Source organism: Gobio gobio (genome assembly GCF_949357685.1).
Source record: "Gobio gobio genome assembly, chromosome: 13".
Taxonomy (NCBI): Eukaryota; Metazoa; Chordata; class Actinopteri; order Cypriniformes; family Gobionidae; genus Gobio; species Gobio gobio.
Window position 1 is genome coordinate 49,466,151 of NC_137106.1, and position 23,317 is coordinate 49,489,467.

General features: G+C 42.1%; 1 protein-coding gene across 1 annotated transcript in view; it reads left to right on the plus strand.

The window, feature by feature from the left end:
• The first annotated feature begins 2,806 nt into the window (after positions 1 to 2,806).
• Positions 2,807 to 23,317, plus strand: part of jdp2a (Jun dimerization protein 2a) — a 31,487-nt gene continuing 10,976 nt past the window's right edge. The window contains exon 1 of the mRNA XM_079833929.1: positions 2,807 to 2,941. Coding sequence (XP_079690055.1) covers positions 2,851 to 2,941 — 91 coding nt within the window. The 5' untranslated portion in view covers positions 2,807 to 2,850. The remainder of the gene's footprint in view (positions 2,942 to 23,317) is intronic.

The following is a 23,317-nucleotide window of genomic DNA, read 5'->3' on the forward strand; positions in this document are numbered from 1 at the left end:
AATAATAAAAAGATTTTATTGAACAAAAATAAATTACATTGGATTTCCTGGGGGGGAAAAAATTATATTTTACAGTCACTTTTGACCGTGAAGAAGCCGAGTGTGAACGAAGAGGACCACAGGGTTAAAAGACTACAATTGAAAAAATGTATATATTAAATATTAAATTCAACCATGAAGTGGCTAGTAGGAGTGACTGCTGAAATACACACACATTTGGTGGGTGTTAAGGTCAAGCCCTGGTTGTCATTTTATTTAAATGTGTTATTAGGGGCCAAGCACTGAAGTTGCGTAGGCACCTATTGAAACCGTTAGCGTTCCTATTATTATTATTATTCTTCCGCCATGGGAGTCTATGGCATAGAAGCGTATTGTAAAAAGTTGTGAAATTTGGCACACTCATAGAGGACAGTCTGAGCTGTCACCATAGCAAATTTGGTCTCCAAGTCTCCAACTCAATAGACCCTTTTCACAGACTGTGATGACGCGTTTTAACGGTCATCAATATCGTAAATCCTGCAGCGTTTTTTGTATTTTCATTTTAAAAAATATATATGAACATTTATAACACTAATACTTTGTATTTTATTACTTTTGCATCAAATTACAATAAAAAAGTGACCGCTGCTGTGAGGGTGTTTAGTAATAGCGTCTATGGGAGTGATGGTAAAAATGAACAGATTTCTCTCTTTTCACTGCCGTTATCAATCTCACTCTATTTTTTCCCTCTTTTTGAAAGTTGTGAAATCACTACTGTGGCGTTTTTCTTTTGCTATGTGAGGACACAGAAAAACATTTAATTTATTCTCTCATTCACATTTATAACATTTAACCCAACTATTACGACTTCCGCTCTGAGAAACCCGGATATGTGAAAAGGGTCTATCCCTCTAGCGCCACCACCTGTCTAAATTTTCACTAATGTTTATGCTAATAACTTTTTAACCCTAAGGGCCAGAAACAAATAGAAACGATTCCTTGGATCAAGCGATCTGATTTCGATTCCTACTTTTTCGAACTCCTCCAAGGCCGCTGCTCAGATTTTCACGAAAATTTAACCAGATCATCTTCAGACCATGCCGACAAAAAGTTATGGAATTCAAGTTGATCTGTACGACCGTTTGCAAACAACGCGCAAACAAATTTTACGTAGCGGTTGCGGAAATACACTTAAGGCTGTATCTCCGCAACGCTTTATCGTATTCAAACCAAACTTGGGACATGTCATCACAAGCATGACCTGAGGCAACCTGCAGCGTTTCGGTACAGCGCCACCTACTGGTCCGGAGATACGAAAAATGGCTATTTTTGCTTATAACTTCTGATGGGTTTGTCCAAAAATAATAAAAGTGGTCTCGTTAGATTCGGGACGGCATGCCGAGTCGTCTCATATCCAGGGTAAAATCCAATTTTACCATATTGGCCATTTTAAAATGCTGTATTTTATGAACACATGAAGGGATTGTTACGAAACTCGGTATGGGTCATCAACACGATGCCCTGAAGGAGCCTGAGAAGTTTCTAAACAGCGCCACCTAGTGGATAATTATTTTATCATACGCTTATAACTTTGGGTGTGGTTGACTTATTTTCACGAGACTCATCTCCTTAGACTAACGATACCAAACTTGCCAGGTTTCGGCGTATGGTTTGTGCAGCGTTGTAATTTAGCGTTTAAAAAACATTAGCTGATATCTTTGAAACCGCTAGTCTAATCGAGACGAAATCAGCGTCAAAAGTTCGGAAACATAGGTCGATAGCTATTCGCTAATACCCAAATGTCAAAATATTGATAGTAAGGGGGAGTAAAATCCAATCAAAGTCAGGTGTCAGTCATTTTTTACATCATTTTACTTCATACTTCTGTTCTGTATTTTCACCAAAATTGACACACACATGTATGGGCTCACTCCGAGGACACATAAAAAATGGTGGGATTGTGCCTCTTGGTGGCGCTATAATGAAATTCCCATAGACTACAATGCATTTTTCAGCCTTTTTGCCTAAAATCATCTTAAAATGTGTTTAATTACTCATTGCTGCAGTTGATCTGACACTCCCAGCCATTTTGGCATGTCTTGTCTTCTTCTTTGCACTTGGCAAATAATTATTATGAATGATAAACACACATAAGTTTATTGCTAAGCTGGTCACACAACAGATTCAGAACCTGAACTCATACTCAAATGACTGAACATTTTCAAGAGGATTAGGCTACCAATGCGCAGAATTAACCATTTTTTGTTTCAGAACGTTCTGGGAACATTCGTTTTTGGTTGCCAGAACGTTCCCAGAACAAACATCCTAACGTTCTCTGTTAGTTTGGAGAATGTTCCCCATAACATTTCCAGAAAAATGAATTTAAAAACCAAACATGGACAATATCTTTAAACAAATTAGGTTATTGTGTTATTATTAGGGTTATATGGGTTTGTTAGGAGAAGTACAAGGTGCCAGTACATAAATAAAAAAAAAACTATGCAGTCCTGAAACTGCAGCCTCCGGGATTGCAGGGTTATGCTAATCTACTGTGTGTGTGTGTGTGTGTATGCACTCTGTTCTGTTCTGGTTAAGACCATTCATATTCATATATCCATTAAAAAAATACGGGGACCCTTCTGGATGGGGTTTCCACTGATCAAAAGCGCTCCTGAGGGCATGCAAAGCGCTGACGGTGAACGGAATGTTTGTTTTCTGGTTTCCAAGGGGTGGAGCGAGTCTGCTCCTCACTTCTCCGCTCTTCTCCATGTGTGTTTTCCCTGCAGTTCATTTCTCATCCTCCCTGCTGACGTCTGACTTCCGCATTCCTCGCTCTTCCCGATCAGGGATCAGCGCTCGAGACTCGAGCTGATGCAACGATTCCCGCTCTTCAAGATCTACTCGCGACCTCCGGCTGACGTCACCAAGGGACTCCACTCGCTCACCTCGAGACCAAAGTCAGGTAAGAGGCCAACTTTGACAACTTTTGCACGGGCTTCGAGTCCATTTTTCCCCGTGGCTGTGTCTCAAAGCGCGCAGAGCCGCCTAGACCGAGCGCGTTTTTTTTTGCGCATCGGAGGCGCGCGCGCAGCAGGATTCTCGGGCATCGCCTGTGATGCGCAAAAGCGATGCCTATGTAGGGAACGCGCTCGGGTTTGACACACAGCCCGAGTGCATGCAAGCACAGAAATGCAGTGCATTGCAAAAAAAAATAAAAAATCAGCACCGTGCATATGTATTCGAATAACAGCAATGGATGCTGTTGCTGTGGATGCATGCGTTAAATGCAACTCTCATTATTTCCAGATTTGAATGCATTTCTCCCAGCCATGTCCATCTCTAGTTGTAGCCTATTTAGGGAACGTTCCCAATAAATCGCGATGATGGGACAGACCGCTGTAAGCTGAAGTATGTTACACAAGAGAAACTTCCGTTTTGAGATCATTGAGTCACTGTAGGGCGTGGTGCAAATGCACATTCATATTTTGATCATCTGTGCCTTATTATTTATCTGTATTGTCCGGTGTCACACACAAGGCATTAAGCTCGTATTCAGTGAAACGTGTGTGCTAACTTTTTCAAATGCAAGCTTGGTTCATCTTTGGGTGTGCAGTTCTCATGTGTCAGCTGGATGTCCATCAAACAAGCCTCGGTTTATTTAAAACATGATCTGAAACTTAAGTACCGCAAACATTTGCACGTTACATCACAGTGAAGTTAAATGAACTCTTAGATCATCGGTGCCCAGCAAGCATTTTCAGCTGTTCGGGAGAGGGTTTCACTTCCACTCCAAAAGAAGTGGGCGATCAAATCTGGAAGCAATGTGTGAAACTGTTTCTCATTGCATAACAGTGCTATTATAACTGCATGCATAATGCATAATGCAACGAAATGACACTGACCTGTGCGGATCCAGGAGCGTTGATTATGACACACAGCTCTGCGAGGATCAACAGTAACTCCATGCAAATATATATGTGCATTATGATGCATGAGCCCTGTAAAACGATCTAAATGTACCCATACTACAATTTACATAATCAAATGTGAAGATTCAGGAGAGTGGTATATCTGAAATCTGCTGTCTCTGAAAACACACTCTTCTTTCCATGCAGAAATGTGGTTAGTATTTCAGGGTTTATTTAAAACACAGTTTAACACACGTTAAAAAAACTATTTACACTTTAAAAATGTATGATTGAAAAAGGTACTTAGTGTTTTGAAGTGTTGGGTTAGGATTAAATTTCCGTCACTTTATAGTTAGAAACAGGGAAAAATCACTCAGATTTTTTTTCTCTTAAAGGAACACACCACTATTTTTAAAAATAGGCTCATTTTCCGTCTCCCCTAGAGTTAAACAGTTGAGTTTTACCATTTTTTTAATCCATTCATTGAATCTGATTAGACCGCTAGCATCTCGCTCAAAAATGACCAAAGAGTTTCGATATTTTTCGATATTACACTGCGCCTGAAAATAGTCCCCAGTGCTCTCTGTGTAAGCAGGTTGTCATGTGGAAGTTAGCCTATTTTCAGGCGCTGTGTTATATCATTATTACGCAGGAATGAGAGTATAGTTCCTAGCCATATCGGCCTAGAAAACGTTTCATTTTCCGTCGGTCTTAGCACATGATGTAACTACAGAAGAGTCAAGTTTTAAACAGGAAAAATATCGAAACTCTTTGGTAATTTTTGAGCGAGATGCTAACGGTCTAATCAGATTCAATGGTCTATGCTAAGCTATGCTAAAAGTGCTACCGCCAGACCCGGAGATCGACTGAATGGATTCAAAAACGGTAAAACTCAACTGTTTAACTCTAGGGGAGACGGAAAATGAGCCTATTTTCAAAAAAAGTGGCGTGTTCCTTTAAGCTTTACCGCACTGGACTAAATGGAACCTCATAAATGGTAAATTTGAACACTGTTATAGGCAGAAGTACGGTGGCTGAGAGAGCTCAACGCTCTGCAACTGAAGAAAACATATGCAAATAGAAAAAACATCTTCATCAGTTGGACAACACACACTGCAAATACTCACAACGCAACCAAATACAGAAACACATTACAAATAATCACAACACAACCAAATACAGAAACACACTGCAAATACTCGCAACGCAACCAAATACAGAAACACATTACAAATAATCACAACACAACCAAATACAGAAACACACTGCAAATACTCACAACGCAACCAAATACAGAAACACACTGCAAATACTCACAACGCAACCAAATACAGAAACACACTGCAAATAATCACAACACAACCAAATACAGAAACACACTGCAAATACTCACAACGCAACCAAATACAGAAACACATTACAAATAATCACAACACAACCAAATACAGAAACACACTGCAAATACTCACAACGCAACCAAATACAGAAACACACTGCAAATACTCACAACACAACCAAATACAGAAACACACTGCAAATACTCACAACGCAAGCAAATACAGAAACACTGCAAATACTCACAACGCAACCAAATACAGAAACACACTGCAAATAATCACAACGCAACCAAATACAGAAACACACTGCAAATAATCACAACGCAACCAAATACAGAAACACACTGCAAATAATCACAACACAACCAAATACAGAAACACACTGCAAAAGTTCACAACGCAACCAAATACAGAAACACACTGCAAATACTCACAACGCAACCAAATACAGAAACACACTGCAAATAATCACAACGCAACCAAATACAGAAACACACTGCAAATAATCACAACACAACCAAATACAGAAACACACTGCAAAAGTTCACAACGCAACCAAATACAGAAACACACTGCAAATAATCACAACACAACCAAATACAGAAACACACTGCAAATACTCACAACACAACCAAATACAGAAACACAATGCAAATACTCACAACACAACCAAATACAGAAACACAATGCAAATACTCACAACACAACCAAATACAGAAACACACTGCAAATAATCACAACACAACCAAATACAGAAACACACTGCAAAAGTTCACAACGCAACCAAATACAGAAACACACTGCAAATAATCACAACACAACCAAATACAGAAACACACTGCAAATACTCACAACACAACCAAATACAGAAACACAATGCAAATACTCACAACACAACCAAATACAGAAACACAATGCAAATACTCACAACACAACCAAATACAGAAACACAATGCAAATAATCACAACACAACCAAATACAGAAACACAATGCAAATAATCACAACACAACCAAATACAGAAACACACTGTAAATAATCACAACACAACCAAATACAGACACACACTGCAAATACTCACAACACAACCAAATACAGAAACACAATGCAAATACTCACAACACAACCAAATACAGAAACACAATGCAAATAATCACAACACAACCAAATACAGAAACACACTGTAAATAATCACAACGCAACCAAATACAGAAACACTGTAAATACTCACAACGCAACCAAATACAGAAACACTGCAAATACTCACAACGCAACCAAATACAGAAACACACTGCAAATAATCACAACCAAATACAGAAACACGCTGTAAATACTCACAACACAACCAAATACAGAAACACACTGCAAATACTCACAACGCAACCAAATACAGAAACACACTGCAAATAATCAGAACACAACCAAATACAGAAACACACTGCAAATACTCACAACGCAACCAAATACAGAAACACACTGCAAATAATCACAACACAACCAAATACAGAAACACACTGCAAATACTCACAACGCAACCAAATACAGAAACACACTGCAAATACTCACAACACAACCAAATACAGAAACACACTGCAAATACTCACAACGCAACCAAACACAGAAACACACTGCAAATACTCACAACGCAAGCAAATACAGAAACACTGCAAATACTCACAACGCAACCAAATACAGAAACACGCTGTAAATAATCACAACCAAATACAGAAACACGCTGTAAATACTCACAACTCAACCAAATACAGAAACACACTGCATATACTCACAACACAACCAAATACAGAAACACACTGCAAATAATCACAACGCAACCAAATACAGAAACACACTGCAAATAATCACAACGCAACCAAATACAGAAACACACTGCAAATAATCACAACACAACCAAATACAGAAACACACTGCAAATACTCACAACGCAACCAAACACAGAAACACACTGCAAATACTCACAACGCAAGCAAATACAGAAACACTGTAAATACTCACAACGCAAGCAAATACAGAAACACTGCAAATACTCACAACGCAACCAAATACAGAAACACACTGCAAATAATCACAACGCAACCAAATACAGAAACACACTGCAAATAATCACAACACAACCAAATACAGAAACACACTGCAAAAGTTCACAACGCAACCAAATACAGAAACACACTGCAAATAATCACAACACAACCAAATACAGAAACACACTGCACATTCTCACAACACAACCAAATACAGACACACACTGCAAATACTCACAACACAACCAAATACAGAAACACAATGCAAATACTCACAACACAACCAAATACAGAAACACAATGCAAATAATCACAACACAACCAAATACAGAAACACGCTGTAAATACTCACAACGCAACCAAATACAGAAACACACTGCAAATACTCACAACGCAACCAAATACAGAAACACGCTGTAAATACTCACAACGCAACCAAATACAGAAACACTGCAAATACTCACAACGCAACCAAATACAGAAACACACTGCAAATAATCACAACCAAATACAGAAACACGCTGTAAATACTCACAACACAACCAAATACATAAACACACTGCATATACTCACAACGCAACCAAATACAGAAACACACTGCAAATACTCACAACGCAACCAAATACAGAAACACACTGCAAATAATCACAACGCAACCAAATACAGAAACACACTGCAAATAATCACAACACAACCAAATACAGAAACACACTGCAAATACTCACAACGCAACCAAATACAGAAACACACTGCAAATACTCACAACACAACCAAATACATAAACACACTGCAAATACTCACAACGCAACCAAATACAGAAACACGCTGTAAATACTCACAACACAACCAAATACAGAAACACACTGCAAATACTCACAACACAACCAAATACAGAAACACACTGCAAATACTCACAACGCAACCAAATACAGAAACACACTGCAAATAATCACAACGCAACCAAATACAGAAACACACTGCAAATAATCACAACACAACCAAATACAGAAACACGCTGTAAATACTCACAACACAACCAAATACAGAAACACACTGCAAATACTCACAACTCAACCAAATACAGAAACACGCAGTAAATACTCACAACACAACCAAATACAGAAACACACTGTAAATACTCACAACCCAATCAAAAACAGAAACACACTGCAAATGCTCACAACACAACCAAATACAGAAACACACTGTAAATACTCACAACTCAACCGAATACAGAAACACACTGCAAATAATCACAACACAACCAAATACAGAAACACGCTGTAAATACTCACAACGCAACCAAATACAGAAACACGCTGTAAATACTCACAACGCAACCAAATACAGAAACACTGCAAATACTCACAACGCAACCAAATACAGAAACACACTGCAAATAATCACAACCAAATACAGAAACACGCTGTAAATACTCACAACACAACCAAATACATAAACACACTGCATATACTCACAACGCAACCAAATACAGAAACACACTGCAAATACTCACAACGCAACCAAATACAGAAACACACTGCAAATAATCACAACGCAACCAAATACAGAAACACACTGCAAATAATCACAACACAACCAAATACAGAAACACACTGCAAATACTCACAACGCAACCAAATACAGAAACACAATGCAAATACTCACAACACAACCAAATACATAAACACACTGCAAATACTCACAACGCAACCAAATACAGAAACACACTGCAAATAATCACAACACAACCAAATACAGAAACACGCTGTAAATACTCACAACACAACCAAATACAGAAACACACTGCAAATACTCACAACACAACCAAATACAGAAACACACTGCAAATACTCACAACGCAACCAAATACAGAAACACACTGCAAATAATCACAACGCAACCAAATACAGAAACACACTGCAAATAATCACAACACAACCAAATACAGAAACACGCTGTAAATACTCACAACACAACCAAATACAGAAACACACTGCAAATACTCACAACGCAACCAAATACAGAAACACACTGCAAATAATCACAACACAACCAAATACAGAAACACACTGCAAATACTCACAACGCAACCAAATACAGAAACACACTGCAAATAATCACAACGCAACCAAATACAGAAACACACTGCAAATAATCACAACACAACCAAATACAGAAACACGCTGTAAATACTCACAACACAACCAAATACAGAAACACACTGCAAATACTCACAACTCAACCAAATACAGAAACACGCAGTAAATACTCACAACACAACCAAATACAGAAACACACTGTAAATACTCACAACCCAATCAAAAACAGAAACACACTGCAAATGCTCACAACACAACCAAATACAGAAACACACTGTAAATACTCACAACTCAACCGAATACAGAAACACACTGCAAATAATCACAACACAACCAAATACAGAAATACACTGCAAATACTCACAACACAACCAAATACAGAAACACACTGCAAATACTCACAACACAACCAAATACAGAAACACACCCTAACCCTGCATCCCAATGTGCATACTATCCACCCAATCCGCCCTAAAAAAGTACTGAATATTACTAATGTCACATACTATTTAGGATGAATAATATGTACATTGAGATGCAGGCACAGATAAGTTTTTACGAGTGAGTCATTGAATCATTCACTAAAGAGATTTGTTTAAAAACACTGTTCCATCCAGTAATGAAACAAATACGTTTTTATAAGTGAGTCAATGAATCATTCACCCAAGAGATTCATTCAAAAATGCTGATTCATCCTGTAATGAAACAAGTGAAGTCTTTATGAGTGAGTCATTGAATCATTCACTCAAGAGATTTTTTCAAAAATGCTGATCAATCCAGTAATGAAACAAGTGAAGTCTTTATAAATGAGTCATTGAATCATTCACTCAAGAGATTTGTTCAAAAATGCTGATTCATCCAGTAATGAAACAGAGAAGTTTTTATGAGTGAGTCACTGATTCATTCAAAACCACTGATTCATCTAGTAATGGAACAGAGAATCTTTATGAGTGAGTCATTGAATCATTCACTCAAGAGATTGGTTCAAAAACACTGATTCATCCAGTGATGAAACAGAGAAGTTTTTATGAGTGAGTCACTGATTCATTCAAAACCACTGATTCATCTAGTAATGGAACAGAGAATCTTTATGAGTGAGTCATTGAATCATTCACTCAAGAGATTGGTTCAAAAACACTGATTCATCCAGTGATGAAACAGAGAAGTTTTTATGAGTGAGTCACTGAATCATTTACTCAAGAGATTCGTTCAAAAACGCAGATTCATCTAGTGATGAAACAAGTTAAGTTTTTAAGAGTGAGTCACTGAATCATTCACTCAAGAGATTCATTCAAAAATGCAGATTCATCCAGTGATGAAACAGAGAAGTGTTTAGGTGTGTTTGACTTGATGCAGCGCTGCGCAGACTGAACGGTGTGTGACATCAAAGTAGCACGAACACACCTAGAATGAGTGAGTCATTGAACCATTCATTATAAATACATTTTCAATGGAACATTTTTGAATAGACCTCAAGTAAATTATGTTATTTGTAGTTGTTTGTTCAGAATCATAACAAAAAAATGTGATTTCTCAATTCCCCCTTCTCATATTAAAAATGAACTCCTAAAGTCACTTTCATTCATGGTTTTAATAGACGTAGTTGTGTTGTGTCAGCTTGGTTGGGCTGAATTTAACACATAGATGGATTACTGTATTTATTTAGCTTGTTGTCCATATTATACTCGAGCAAACAACATAATCAACAAGTCACATCTGTGGCATTTTACATCCTTTTCTGCAGTGTTAGACAGCATTACTTGGATATTTACTGAAGAACTGGCCAATCGATCAATTAGATGAAACATTATCTGTGATAATGGAGCTGAATGTTAATATAACATGTGGTAACGGTCACCGCGGAGAGAGCGGGAGTGTGCACGGCGCTCTCAGCTCTGAATTACTGCGCTCTATACAACTTTCCAGTCAAAATCTAAACAAAGAGAACAGTGTTGTATTCTGTTTATTTTTCCAAATCCTTCATGCTGTCATTCCCTCAATACATACTTGTCTTGACTGGTTGGTATGAAGTTTTATTTGGAAGTGAGCTAGAAGTTTCAGAGATTTTTTTCCATTTTTCCATTGGGGCTTTTAGTGCGATGGCTTGTGTTGATTGAGTCTGTGGTTGTGTAGACAGAAAGACGGCACACCTCACACACCTCCTGAGAGCCTGCGGAGTATGAACGCTTGATCACATTTGAAAATGTCCCTGATTATTGCAGACGGATTTAGTTATGTATCAGGGGTTTTCTGGGCAGTTGCAAAGGTGTGTTCTTTGTTTGATGGTTACTTTCTGGCAAAAACTAAATATCCCACCTCCATGTCTGTCTGATATTTTGTAGTGATAAAAGGATAAACACATAAATGTTCACAATGTCCAGTTTTTAACTTTAAAGGTGCACTATGTAACTTTTCCGTCCACTAGAGGTCGCCTGTTCAAAACAAATGCGTAGTTTGAGGACGGCACGTTTGATTATGATGTGAGTTCCTTGTTGTCAGATTTATTCAAACATATACATTGAATGATGAAGACAACAGGTTAAATTATGGATATGTAATACAGGTAGAGCATACACAGATCAGGCATAACATTATTACTCTGACAGGTGAAGTGAATAACACTGATGATCTCTTCATCACCTGTTAGTGGGTGGGATATATTAGGCAGCAAGTGAACATTTTGTCCTCAGAGTTGATGTGTTAGAAGCAGGAAAAATGGGCAGGCGTAAGGATTTGAGCGAGTTTGACAAGGGCCAGATTGTGACGGCTAGACGACTGGGTCAGAGCATCTCCAAAACTGCAGCTCTTGTGGGTGTTCCCGGTCTGCAGTGGTCATGTGAAATCAGATAGCAATAACAAGATTTTCAGAAGTTTTCAGCTGGCTATAAATGTGGACACACAGCCTAAAGAGCGCCAAAGCCATATTTTTGTGACAGTACTTGAAAGCTGAAACTTTGTTTCTTATCAAAAGTAACAAAGCACAAAGCTTGGATGAGAGGCGCTACAAAGTTAAGTTTTGTTCACAAATGAAAACAGCATGAACTAAAAGAACTCGCTTCATCAAAGTGAAGATCGATTAAAAACGAGAAAATCGTATCGTCTGGCTTCCTCATGTTTACCCGTTCTAGTTTATCCACGATGTTCACAAAATGGCGACATTTGTGTTTATCATAAAATCGGGTTCCTCCTACAAAGGGATATATTTTCTCAATTTATATTGTCCGCCTGGCAAAAGTCTCTTAAAAAAGTAAAAGCAAACCACATCATTTGGATGATCTCTGAGCAGAGTGCTTAAAGGGTAACTTCAGCGATTTAGCATTAAGCTTTGTATCAGTAGAAACCCGGTTGTATATTTTAATTATCATACTTCTCGTGGGGCTAAACAGATCGCGAGCAATAATCATCCCGGTTCCAGCTCACATGCGTAAGACATTGCGTTTGTTCGCTTCATTTCACAGCGGAATCAATTGATTGTAAACAAGACACAGGTTGAGACTGGATTTGCAGACATTTTGAGATTAAAACCAATGCTGTGCCTTCTGGATCCGACAGGAACGGTGCAACACACTAATGTGAGTAAAACATGTTTTTATATGTGTTAGTATTGCATTGTTACAGATCGTTTGATATCTAATGATTACATACCTTAGCACGCTGTCACAAGCTGGAGAAGCTGTTATTGGTTCATACGTGATCAGACTTGAACTTGTAAAGCCAGCTCGCAAAGGTGTGTTTTTCATACGGGCTACAAAAACGTATCGCCGGCCTGCCAACGGGCTATCTTAAAAAGTGAAATAACATTCCTTTCTTGCGCGCGTGTGTGTGTGTGTGTACGGGTCGTGGTTATTTTGGCCCGATCAGGCCGGCCAAGTAATAAAAAAATAACATTCCAATCAATCGCTGGTGGATGAGAGATAAATCATTGTCTTTGTTTGATAAAGATATTTTGCGAGTCCTGTGAGCGTTTCCCCACAAGCTTTCAAAACAATCCCCACATGTACTGAGAGGAGCTGAAGCTCATTAAATATGCTAATATTATCCAATCCTAGCCGTGGGTGTTTACTTCCAAGTCTTCAGTGCGGCACGCCCATCAAAACCGAGCGTTTCTTCAGAGAGCCTCAAAACCAGGGCAGAAAATAGCCTATTACTTATTCATTATGATGTTTCTGAATGTAAAAACCACGCAAACGTCATAAGTTGACCTCAGACAACAGCATAAAAAAATTTAAAAAGCCAGTTCATGACCCCTTTAAGATAGTCGTATGCTAGCATGTCGGATGGAGCATCACTGACTGGCTTAAGCCACCATGATGGCACAGAGTGCATTTATACAACAAAGCAACGATAATACAATAATGCATTGACATAAAATTACTTTTGATACTTAAGTTTTTAGAACTTTCACTTGTAACGGAGTAATATTTGACCAGTAGTACTTTTACTTGTACTCAAGTAATAGAGTTGTGTACTTTGTCCACCTCAATGTAAGACACAGACGGCCGCATGAACATTCATAACGGGGCGGTCGGAGCAACGCGAGTGTTCTCAATGAATTCACCCTTCGACCACAAGTTTGATTGACAGGCGATCTGACCAATCACATCGCCGAATCTACCGTTTTGTCTGACAAAGCAGTCAGGAGATAGTAGATTAACATTGGTGGACTTGAACTTGGAAAAACGGTGTGTGCTGACGTCTTTCCGTGGTTGAAACAACATTTCTTTTAGTGTTCATTCATGTTTATTTCATGCTTATCAATGAACTAGAAGGAAGAGATGATCGGTTCACAAGCAGCTTTAACTGAGGCACTGAGACATTAAAGAGCCACAAAACGCTATTTGTGGTTTACATTTCTTTAAAAAATGACCATTTCAAAGTTTGAAAGACTTTGTTTCATATCAAAAGTAACCTGTGAATAGTGAGCAGACATGTTTTAACTGTAGTGTCGGTTCTCTAACTGAACAAAATGATTTTATTACTATCAAAACTTCTAAAATTATTTCACATTTCTACTACATAAATGACCCAATTTAAATACACATTCATCTTTCCAGCAGTGAAGTACCCCTTTAAGTTAGTAGCCTACTTGGGGTTTTGGGCTTTTTGGGGTCTTTATCTTATTCACCGTATCCCCCAGAGTTAGATAAGTCCATACACACCATTCTCATCTCCATACCATAACTCTGTCTGACGCACCCACAGCTAGCCTAGCTTAGCACAAATACTGGAGGTAAACGGCTCCAGCTAGCCTAGCTTAGCACAAAGACTGGAGGTAAATGGCTCCAGCTAGCCTAGCTTAGCACAAAGACTGGAGGTAAATGGCTCCAGCTAGCCTAGCTTAGCACAAAGACTGGAGGTAAACGGCTCCAGCTAGCCTAGCTTAGCACAAAGACTGGAGGTAAATGGCTCCAGCTAGCCTACTGCTCAATAAGTGACAAAATAACGCCAACATTTTCATATTTACGTGTTGTGATGTGTGTAGTTACATCGTGTACTAAGACTGACAGAAAATCAAAAGTTGTGATTTTCTAGGAACTATTCTCTCATTCCTGCGTAATAATTAAGGAACTTTGAGCTGTCCCATCGGTGCAGCGGCACAATGATATTACACAGCGCCTGATAATAGGTTAACTTCCGTCAACATAACCAACGTGACAACCGGCTCACACAGAGAGCGCTGGGACTATTTTCAGGTGCTGTGTAATATCATTGCGCCGCTGCACTCATGGGACGGCTCAAAGTTCCTTAATTATTACGCAGGAATGAGAGAATAGTTCCTAGAAAATCACAACTTTTAATTTTCCGTCGGTCTTAGCACACAATGTAACTACACACATCACAACATGTAAATAGGAAAATGTTGGCGTTATTTTGTCACTTATTGAGCAGTAGGCTAGCTGGAGCCATTTACCTCCAGTCTTTGTGCTAAGCTAGGCTAGCTGGAGCAGTTTACCTCCAGTCTTTGTGCTAAGCTAGGCTAGCTGGAGCCATTTACCTCCAGTCTTTGTGCTAAGCTAGGTTAGCTGGAGCCGTTTACCTCCAGTCTTTGTGCTAAGCTAGGCTGGCGGAGATGAGAATGGTGTGTATGGACTTCTCTTACTCTGGGGAATAGGGTGAATAAGATAAAGTCACAGAAAGTAGGCGTGTTCCTTTAAATGACTAATGTTCAGTATGAGCAATGATATCTAGCCTGAGCAAAGACTAATGACCTTCCTCTGAGTCCCAGTCGTGTGTGTGTGTGTGTGTGCCATTCAGTGGTTCACATGTGGCAGTGACTTCTTGTGTCATAGTGAGGATGTTTCCTCAAGAAGCTCATTCCTGTTGGTCACTTTCTGCAGTTCATCTCTCGGTGAGGATGGAAGAACAGGCTGTGAGAATGTTTCCTTAAAAACAGTGTGTCTTAAGCTCCAGAATGCACATCTGAAAGGTCTTTGTGTTGGAGGAGGACTTGTGTAGGCCGATGACATTGTCCTGTTCCTCTGCGGCCACATTCCTCTCGGCTGACATGGAGAACGCTCCTCAGATTTGGACGGGGGAAACTCGGGCAGCGGGCGGATCTTGGCTGGCGTGATCAGTTCTTCTCTCCACGGCTTTAAGGAGAATGTGTCTGGGTCTGGTTCTGTGCCTCTCGTAAAAAAGGGGAAAAGAGCAGCTTCTCTTGCCAAGGGTCTGTAAGTGGATGTAATCTATACATGTGTCAGATGTGGAGAGAGATGGGGCATCTAATATAGACAGTGCACGGGCACAATGGACATGTGTTCAAAACAATCATTGGAGACTGATGTGTATGCAGCATTTCTGTTGGTTAGTTAAAGTGCCCAAACTATTTTAAAGGTGGCTAATTTCAAGGTAAAAATTGTTTTATTTACTCATAATATACACTGCAGCATCACCACTTCTCTGACAGTGTCTGAAACAATTCAATAAAGGATTTTATCTTTAAACATTTCCTTTCCGAGAGCCAACTCTGCTCTGATTGGTCAGATGGCCCAGTCTGTTGTGATTGGTCTACTCTTCAGTGATTGGTCAGATGACCCAGTCTGTTGTGATTGGTCTACTCTGCTCTGATTGGTCAGATGGCCCAGTCTGTTGTGGTTGGTCTACTCTTCAGTGATTGGTCAGATGACCCAGTCTGTTGGGATTGGTCTACTCTGCTCTGATTGGTCAGATGACCCAGTCTGTTGTGATTGGTCTACTCTGCTCTGATTGGTCAGATGACCCAGTCTGTTGTGATTGGTCTACTCTGCTCTGATTGGTCAGATGACCCAGTCTGTTGTGATTGGTCTACTCTGCTCTGATTGGTCAGATGACCCAGTCTGTTGTGATTGGTCTACTCTGCTCTGATTGGTCAGATGACCCAGTCTGTTGTGATTGGTCTACTCTGCTCTGATTGGTCAGATGGCCCAGTCTGTTGTGGTTGGTCTACTCTTCAGTGATTGGTCAGATGGTTCAGTCTGTTGTGATTGGTCTACTCTGCTCTGATTGGTCAGATGGCCCAGTCTGTTGTGATTGGTCTACTCTTCAGTGATTGGTCAGATGGTTCAGTCTGTTGTGATTGGTCTACTCTGCTCTGATTGGTCAGATGGCCCAGTCTGTTGTGGTTGGTCTACTCTTCAGTGATTGGTCAGATGGTTCAGTCTGTTGTGATTGGTCTTCCCTGCTCTGATTGGTCAGATGGCCCAGTCTGTTGTGATTGGTCTACTCAGCTCTGATTGGTCAGATGGCCCAGTCTGTTGTGATTGGTCTACTCTGCTCTGATTGGTCAGATGGCCCAGTCTGTTGTGATTGGTCTACTCTGCTCTGATTGGTCAGATGGTCCAGTCTGTTGTGATTGGTCTACTCTGCTCTGATTGGTCAGATGGCCCAGTCTGTTGTGATTGGTCTACTCTGCTCTGATTGGTCAGATGGTCCAGTCTGTTGTGATTGGTCTACTCTGCTCTGATTGGTCAGATGGTCCAGTCTGTTGTGATTGGTCCACTCTGCTCTGATTGGTCAGATGGTCCAGTCTGTTGTGATTGGTCTACTCTGCTCTGATTGGTCAGATGACCCAGTCTGTTGTGATTGGTCTACTCTGCTCTGATTGGTCAGATGGTCCAGTCTGTTGTGATTGGTCTACTCTGCTCTGATTGGTCAGATGACCCAGTCTGTTGTGATTGGTCCACTCTGCTCTGATTGGTCAGATGGTCCAGTCTGTTGTGATTGGTTTACTCTGCTCTGATTGGTCAGATGGTCCAGTCTGTTGTGATTGGTCCACTCTGCTCTGATTGGTCAGATGACCCAGTCTGTTGGGATTGGTCCACTCTGCTCTGATTGGTCAGATGGCCCAGTCTGTTGTGATTGGTCTACTCTGCTCTGATTGGTCAGATGGCCCAGTCTGTTGTGATTGGTCTACTCTGCTCTGATTGGTCAGATGGTCCAGTCTGTTGTGATTGGTCTACTCTGCTCTGATTGGTCAGATGGTCCAGTCTGTTGTGATTGGTCCACTCTGCTCTGATTGGTCAGATGGTCCAGTCTGTTGTGATTGGTTTACTCTGCTCTGATTGGTCAGATGGTCCAGTCTGTTGTGATTGGTCTACTCTGCTCTGATTGGTCAGATGGCCCAGTCTGTTGTGATTGGTCTACTCTGCTCTGATTGGTCAGATGACCCAGTCTGTTGGGATTGGTCCACTCTGCTCTGATTGGTCAGATGGCCCAGTCTGTTGTGATTGGTCTACTCTGCTCTGATTGGTCAGATTGCCCAGTCTGTTGTGATTGGTCTACTCTGCTCTGATTGGTCAGATGGTCCAGTCTGTTGTGATTGGTCTACTCTGCTCTGATTGGTCAGATGGTCCAGTCTGTTGTGATTGGTCCACTCTGCTCTGATTGGTCAGATGGTCCAGTCTGTTGTGATTGGTCTACTCTGCTCTGATTGGTCAGATGGTCCAGTCTGTTGTGATTGGTCCACTCTGCTCTGATTGGTCAGATGGTCCAGTCTGTTGTGATTGGTCTACTCTGCTCTGATTGGTCAGATGGCCCAGTCTGTTGTGATTGGTCTACTCTGCTCTGATTGGTCAGATGACCCAGTCTGTTGGGATTGGTCCACTCTGCTCTGATTGGTCAGATGGCCCAGTCTGTTGTGATTGGTCTACTCTGCTCTGATTGGTCAGATGGCCCAGTCTGTTGTGATTGGTCTACTCTGCTCTGATTGGTCAGATTGCCCAGTCTGTTGTGATTGGTCCACTCTGCTCTGATTGGTCAGATGGTCCAGTCTGTTGTGATTGGTCTACTCTGCTCTGATTGGTCAGATGGTCCAGTCTGTTGTGATTGGTCCACTCTGCTCTGATTGGTCAGATGGTCCAGTCTGTTGTGATTGGTCCACTCTGCTCTGATTGGTCAGATGGTCCAGTCTGTTGTGATTGGTCTACTCTGCTCTGATTGGTCAGATGGCCCAGTCTGTTGTGATTGGTCTACTCTGCTCTGATTGGTCAGATGGTCCAGTCTGTTGTGATTGGTCTACTCTGCTCTGATTGGTCAGATGGCCCAGTCTGTTGTGATTGGTCTACTCTGCTCTGATTGGTCAGATGGCCCAGTCTGTTGTGATTGGTCTACTCTGCTCTGATTGGTCAGATGGTCCAGTCTGTTGTGATTGGTCTACTCTGCTCTGATTGGTCAGATGGTCCAGTCTGTTGTGATTGGTCCACTCTGCTCTGATTGGTCAGATGGTCCAGTCTGTTGTGATTGGTCTACTCTGCTCTGATTGGTCAGATGACCCAGTCTGTTGTGATTGGTCTACTCTGCTCTGATTGGTCAGATGGTCCAGTCTGTTGTGATTGGTCTACTCAGCTCTGATTGGTCAGATGACCCAGTCTGTTGTGATTGGTCTACTCTGCTCTGATTGGTTAGATGGTCCAGTCTGTTGTGATTGGTCTACTCTGCTCTGATTGGTCAGATGGTCCAGTATGTTGTGATTGGTCTACTCTGCTCTGATTGGTCAGATGGCCCAGTCTGTTGGGATTGGTCTACTCTTCAGTGATTGGTCAGATGGCCCAGTCTGTTGTGATTGGTCTACTCTTCAGTGATTGGTCAGATGGCCCAGTCTGTTGTGATTGGTCTTCTCTGCTCTGATTGGTCAGACGGCCCAGTCTGTTGTGATTGGTCTACTCTGCTCTGATTGATCAGATGGTCCAGTCTGTTGTGATTGGTCTACTCTGCTCTTATTGGTCAGATGGCCCAGTCTGTTGGGATTGGTCTACTCTGCTCTGATTGGTCAGATGGTCCAGTCTGTTGTGATTGGTCTACTCTTCAGTGATTGGTCAGATGGCCCAGTCTGTTGTGATTGGTGTACTCTGCTCTTATTGGTCAGATGGTCCAGTCTGTTGTGATTGGTCTACTCTTCAGTGATTGGTCAGATGGCCCAGTCTGTTGGGATTGGTCTACTCTTCAGTGATTGGTCAGATGGCCCAGTCTGTTGGGATTGGTCTACTCTTCAGTGATTGGTCAGATGGCCCAGTCTGTTGGGATTGGTCTACTCTGCTCTGATTGGTCAGATGGTCCAGTCTGTTGTGATTGGTCTACTCTGCTCTGATTGGTCAGATTGCCCAGTCTGTTGTGATTGGTCTACTCAGCTCTGATTGGTCAGATGGCCCAGTCTGTTGTGATTGGTCTTCCCTGCTCTGATTGGTCAGATGGCCCAGTCTGTTGGGATTGGTCTACTCAGCTCTGATTGGTCAGATGGTCCTGTCTGTTGTGATTGGTCTACTCTGCTCTGATTGGTCAGATGGTCCAGTCTGTTGTGATTGGTCTACTCTGCTCTGATTGGTCAGATGGTCCAGTCTGTTGTGATTGGTCTACTCTGCTCTGATTGGTCAGATGGTCCAGTCTGTTGTGATTGGTCCACTCTGCTCTGATTGGTCAGATGGTCCAGTCTGTTGTGATTGGTCTACTCTGCTCTGATTGGTCAGATGGCCCAGTCTGTTGTGATTGGTCTACTCTGCTCTGATTGGTCAGATGGTCCAGTCTGTTGTGATTGGTCCACTCTGCTCTGATTGGTCAGATGGTCCAGTCTGTTGTGATTGGTCTACTCTGCTCTGATTGGTCAGATGGCCCAGTCTGTTGGGATTGGTCTACTCTTCAGTGATTGGTCAGATGGTCCAGTCTGTTGTGATTGGTCCACTCTGCTCTGATTGGTCAGATGGTCCAGTCTGTTGTGATTTGTCTACTCTGCTCTGATTGGTCAGATGGCCCAGTATGTTGTGATTGGTCTACTCTGCTCTGATTGGTCAGATGGCCCAGTCTGTTGTGATTGGTCTTCTCTGCTCTGATTGGTCAGACGGCCCAGTCTGTTGTGATTGGTCTACTCTGCTCTGATTGGTCAGATGGTCCAGTCTGTTGTGATTGGTCTACTCTGCTCTTATGGGTCAGATGGCCCAGTCTGTTGGGATTGGTCTACTCTGCTCTTATTGGTCTACTCTGCTCTTATTGGTCAGATGGTCCAGTCTGTTGTGATTGGTCTACTCTGCTCTTATTGGTCTACTCTGCTCTTATTGGTCAAATGGTCCAGTCTGTTGTGATTGGTCTACTCTTCAGTGATTGGTCAGATGGCCCAGTCTGTTGGGATTGGTCTACTCTTCAGTGATTGGTCAGATGGCCCAGTCTGTTGTGATTGGTCTACTCTGCTCTGATTGGTCAGATGGTCCAGTCTGTTGTGATTGGTCTACTCTGCTCTGATTGGTCAGATGGCCCAGTCTGTTGTGATTGGTCTACTCTGCTCTGATTGGTCAGACGGCTCAGTCTGTTGTGATTGGTCTACTCTGCTCTGATTGGTCAGATGGCCCAGTCTGTTGTGATTGGTCTACTCTGCTCTGATTGGTCAGATGGTCCAGTCTGTTGTGATTGGTCTACTCAGCTCTGATTGGTCAGATTGCCCAGTCTGTTGTGATTGGTCTACTCAGCTCTGATTGGTCAGATGGCCCAGTCTGTTGTGATTGGTCTACTCTTCAGGGATTGGTCAGATGGCCCAGTCTGTTGTGATTGGTCTTCCCTGTTCTGATTGGTCAGATGGCCCAGTCTGTTGTGATTGGTCTTCCCTGTTCTGATTGGTCAGATGGCCCAGTCTTTTGTGATTCGTCTTCCCTGCTCTGATTGGTCAGATGGCCCAGTCTGTTGTGATTGGTCTTCCCTGTTCTGATTGGTCAGATGGCCCAGTCGTTTGTGATTGGTCTTCCCTGCTCTGATTGGTCAGATGGCCCAGTCTGTTGTGATTGGTCTACTCTGCTCTGATTGGTCAGATGGCCCAGTCTGTTGTGATTGGTCTACTCTACTCTGATTGGTCAGATGGCCCAGTCGGTTGGGATTGGTCTACTCAGCTCTGATTGGTCAGATGGCCCAGTCGGTTGGGATTGGTCTACTCAGCTCTGATTGGTCAGATTGCCCAGTCTGTTGTGATTGGTCTACTCTGCTCTGATTGGTCAGATGGCCCAGTCTGTTGTGATTGGTCTACTCTGCTCTGATTGGTCAGATGGCCCAGTCTGTTGGGATTGGTCTACTCAGCTCTGATTGGTCAGATGGCCCAGTCTGTTGTGATTGGTCTACTCTGCTCTGATTGGTCAGATGGCCCAGTCTGTTGTGATTGGTCTACTCTGCTCTGATTGGTCAGATGGCCCAGTCTGTTGGGATTGGTCTACTCAGCTCTGATTGGTCAGATGGCCCAGTCGGTTGGGATTGGTCTACTCTGCTCTGATTGGTCAGATAGCCCAGTCTGTTGTGATTGGTCTACTCTGCTCTGATTGGTCAGATGGCCCAGTCGGTTGGGATTGGTCTACTCTGCTCTGATTGGTCAGATTGCCCAGTCTGTTGTGATTGGTCTACTCTGCTCTGATTGGTCAGATGGCCCAGTCTGTTGGGATTGGTCAACTCTGCTCTGATTGGTCAGATGGCCCAGTCTGTTGTGATTGGTCTACTCTGCTCTGATTGGTCAGATGGCCCAGTCTGTTGTGATTGGTCTACTCAGCTCTGATTGGTCAGATGGCCCAGTCTGTTGTGATTGGTCTACTCTGCTCTGATTGGTCAGATGGCCCAGTCTGTTGGGATTGGTCTACTCAGCTCTGATTGGTCAGATTGCCAAGTCTGTTGTGATTGGTCTACTCAGCTCTGATTGGTCAGATTGCCCAGTCTGTTGGGATTGGTCTACTCTGCTCTGATTGGTCAGATGGCCCAGTCTGTTGTGATTGGTCTTCTCTGCTCTGATTGGTCAGACGGCCCGGTATGTTGTGATTGGTCTACTCTGCTCTGATTGGTCAGATGGCCCAGTCTGTTGGGATTCGTCTACTCTGCTCTGATTTGTCAGATGGCCCAGTCTGTTGTGATTGGTCTTCCCTGCTTTGATTGGTCAGATGGCCCAGTCTGTTGGGATTGGTCTACTCAGCTCTGATTGGTCAGATTGCCCAGTCTGTTGGGATTGGTCTACTCAGCTCTGATTGGTCAGATTGCCCAGTCTGTTGGGATTGGTCTACTCAGCTCTGATTGGTCAGATGGCCCAGTCTGTTGTGATTGGTCTACTCAGCTCTGATTGGTCAGATGGCCCAGTCTGTTGTGATTGGTCTACTCTGCTCTGATTGGTCAGATGGCCCAGTCTGTTGGGATTGGTCTACTCAGCTCTGATTGGTCAGATGGCCCAGTCTGTTGTGATTGGTCTACTCAGCTCTGATTGGTCAGATTGCCCAGTCTGTTGGGATTGGTCTACTCAGCTCTGATTGGTCAGATTGCCCAGTCTGTTGGGATTGGTCTACTCAGCTCTGATTGGTCAGATTGCCCAGTCTGTTGGGATTGGTCTACTCAGCTCTGATTGGTCAGATTGCCCAGTCTGTTGGGATTGGTCTACTCAGCTCTGATTGGTCAGATTGCCCAGTCTGTTGGGATTGGTCTACTCAGCTCTGATTGGTCAGATGGCCCAGTCTGTTGTGATTGGTCTACTCA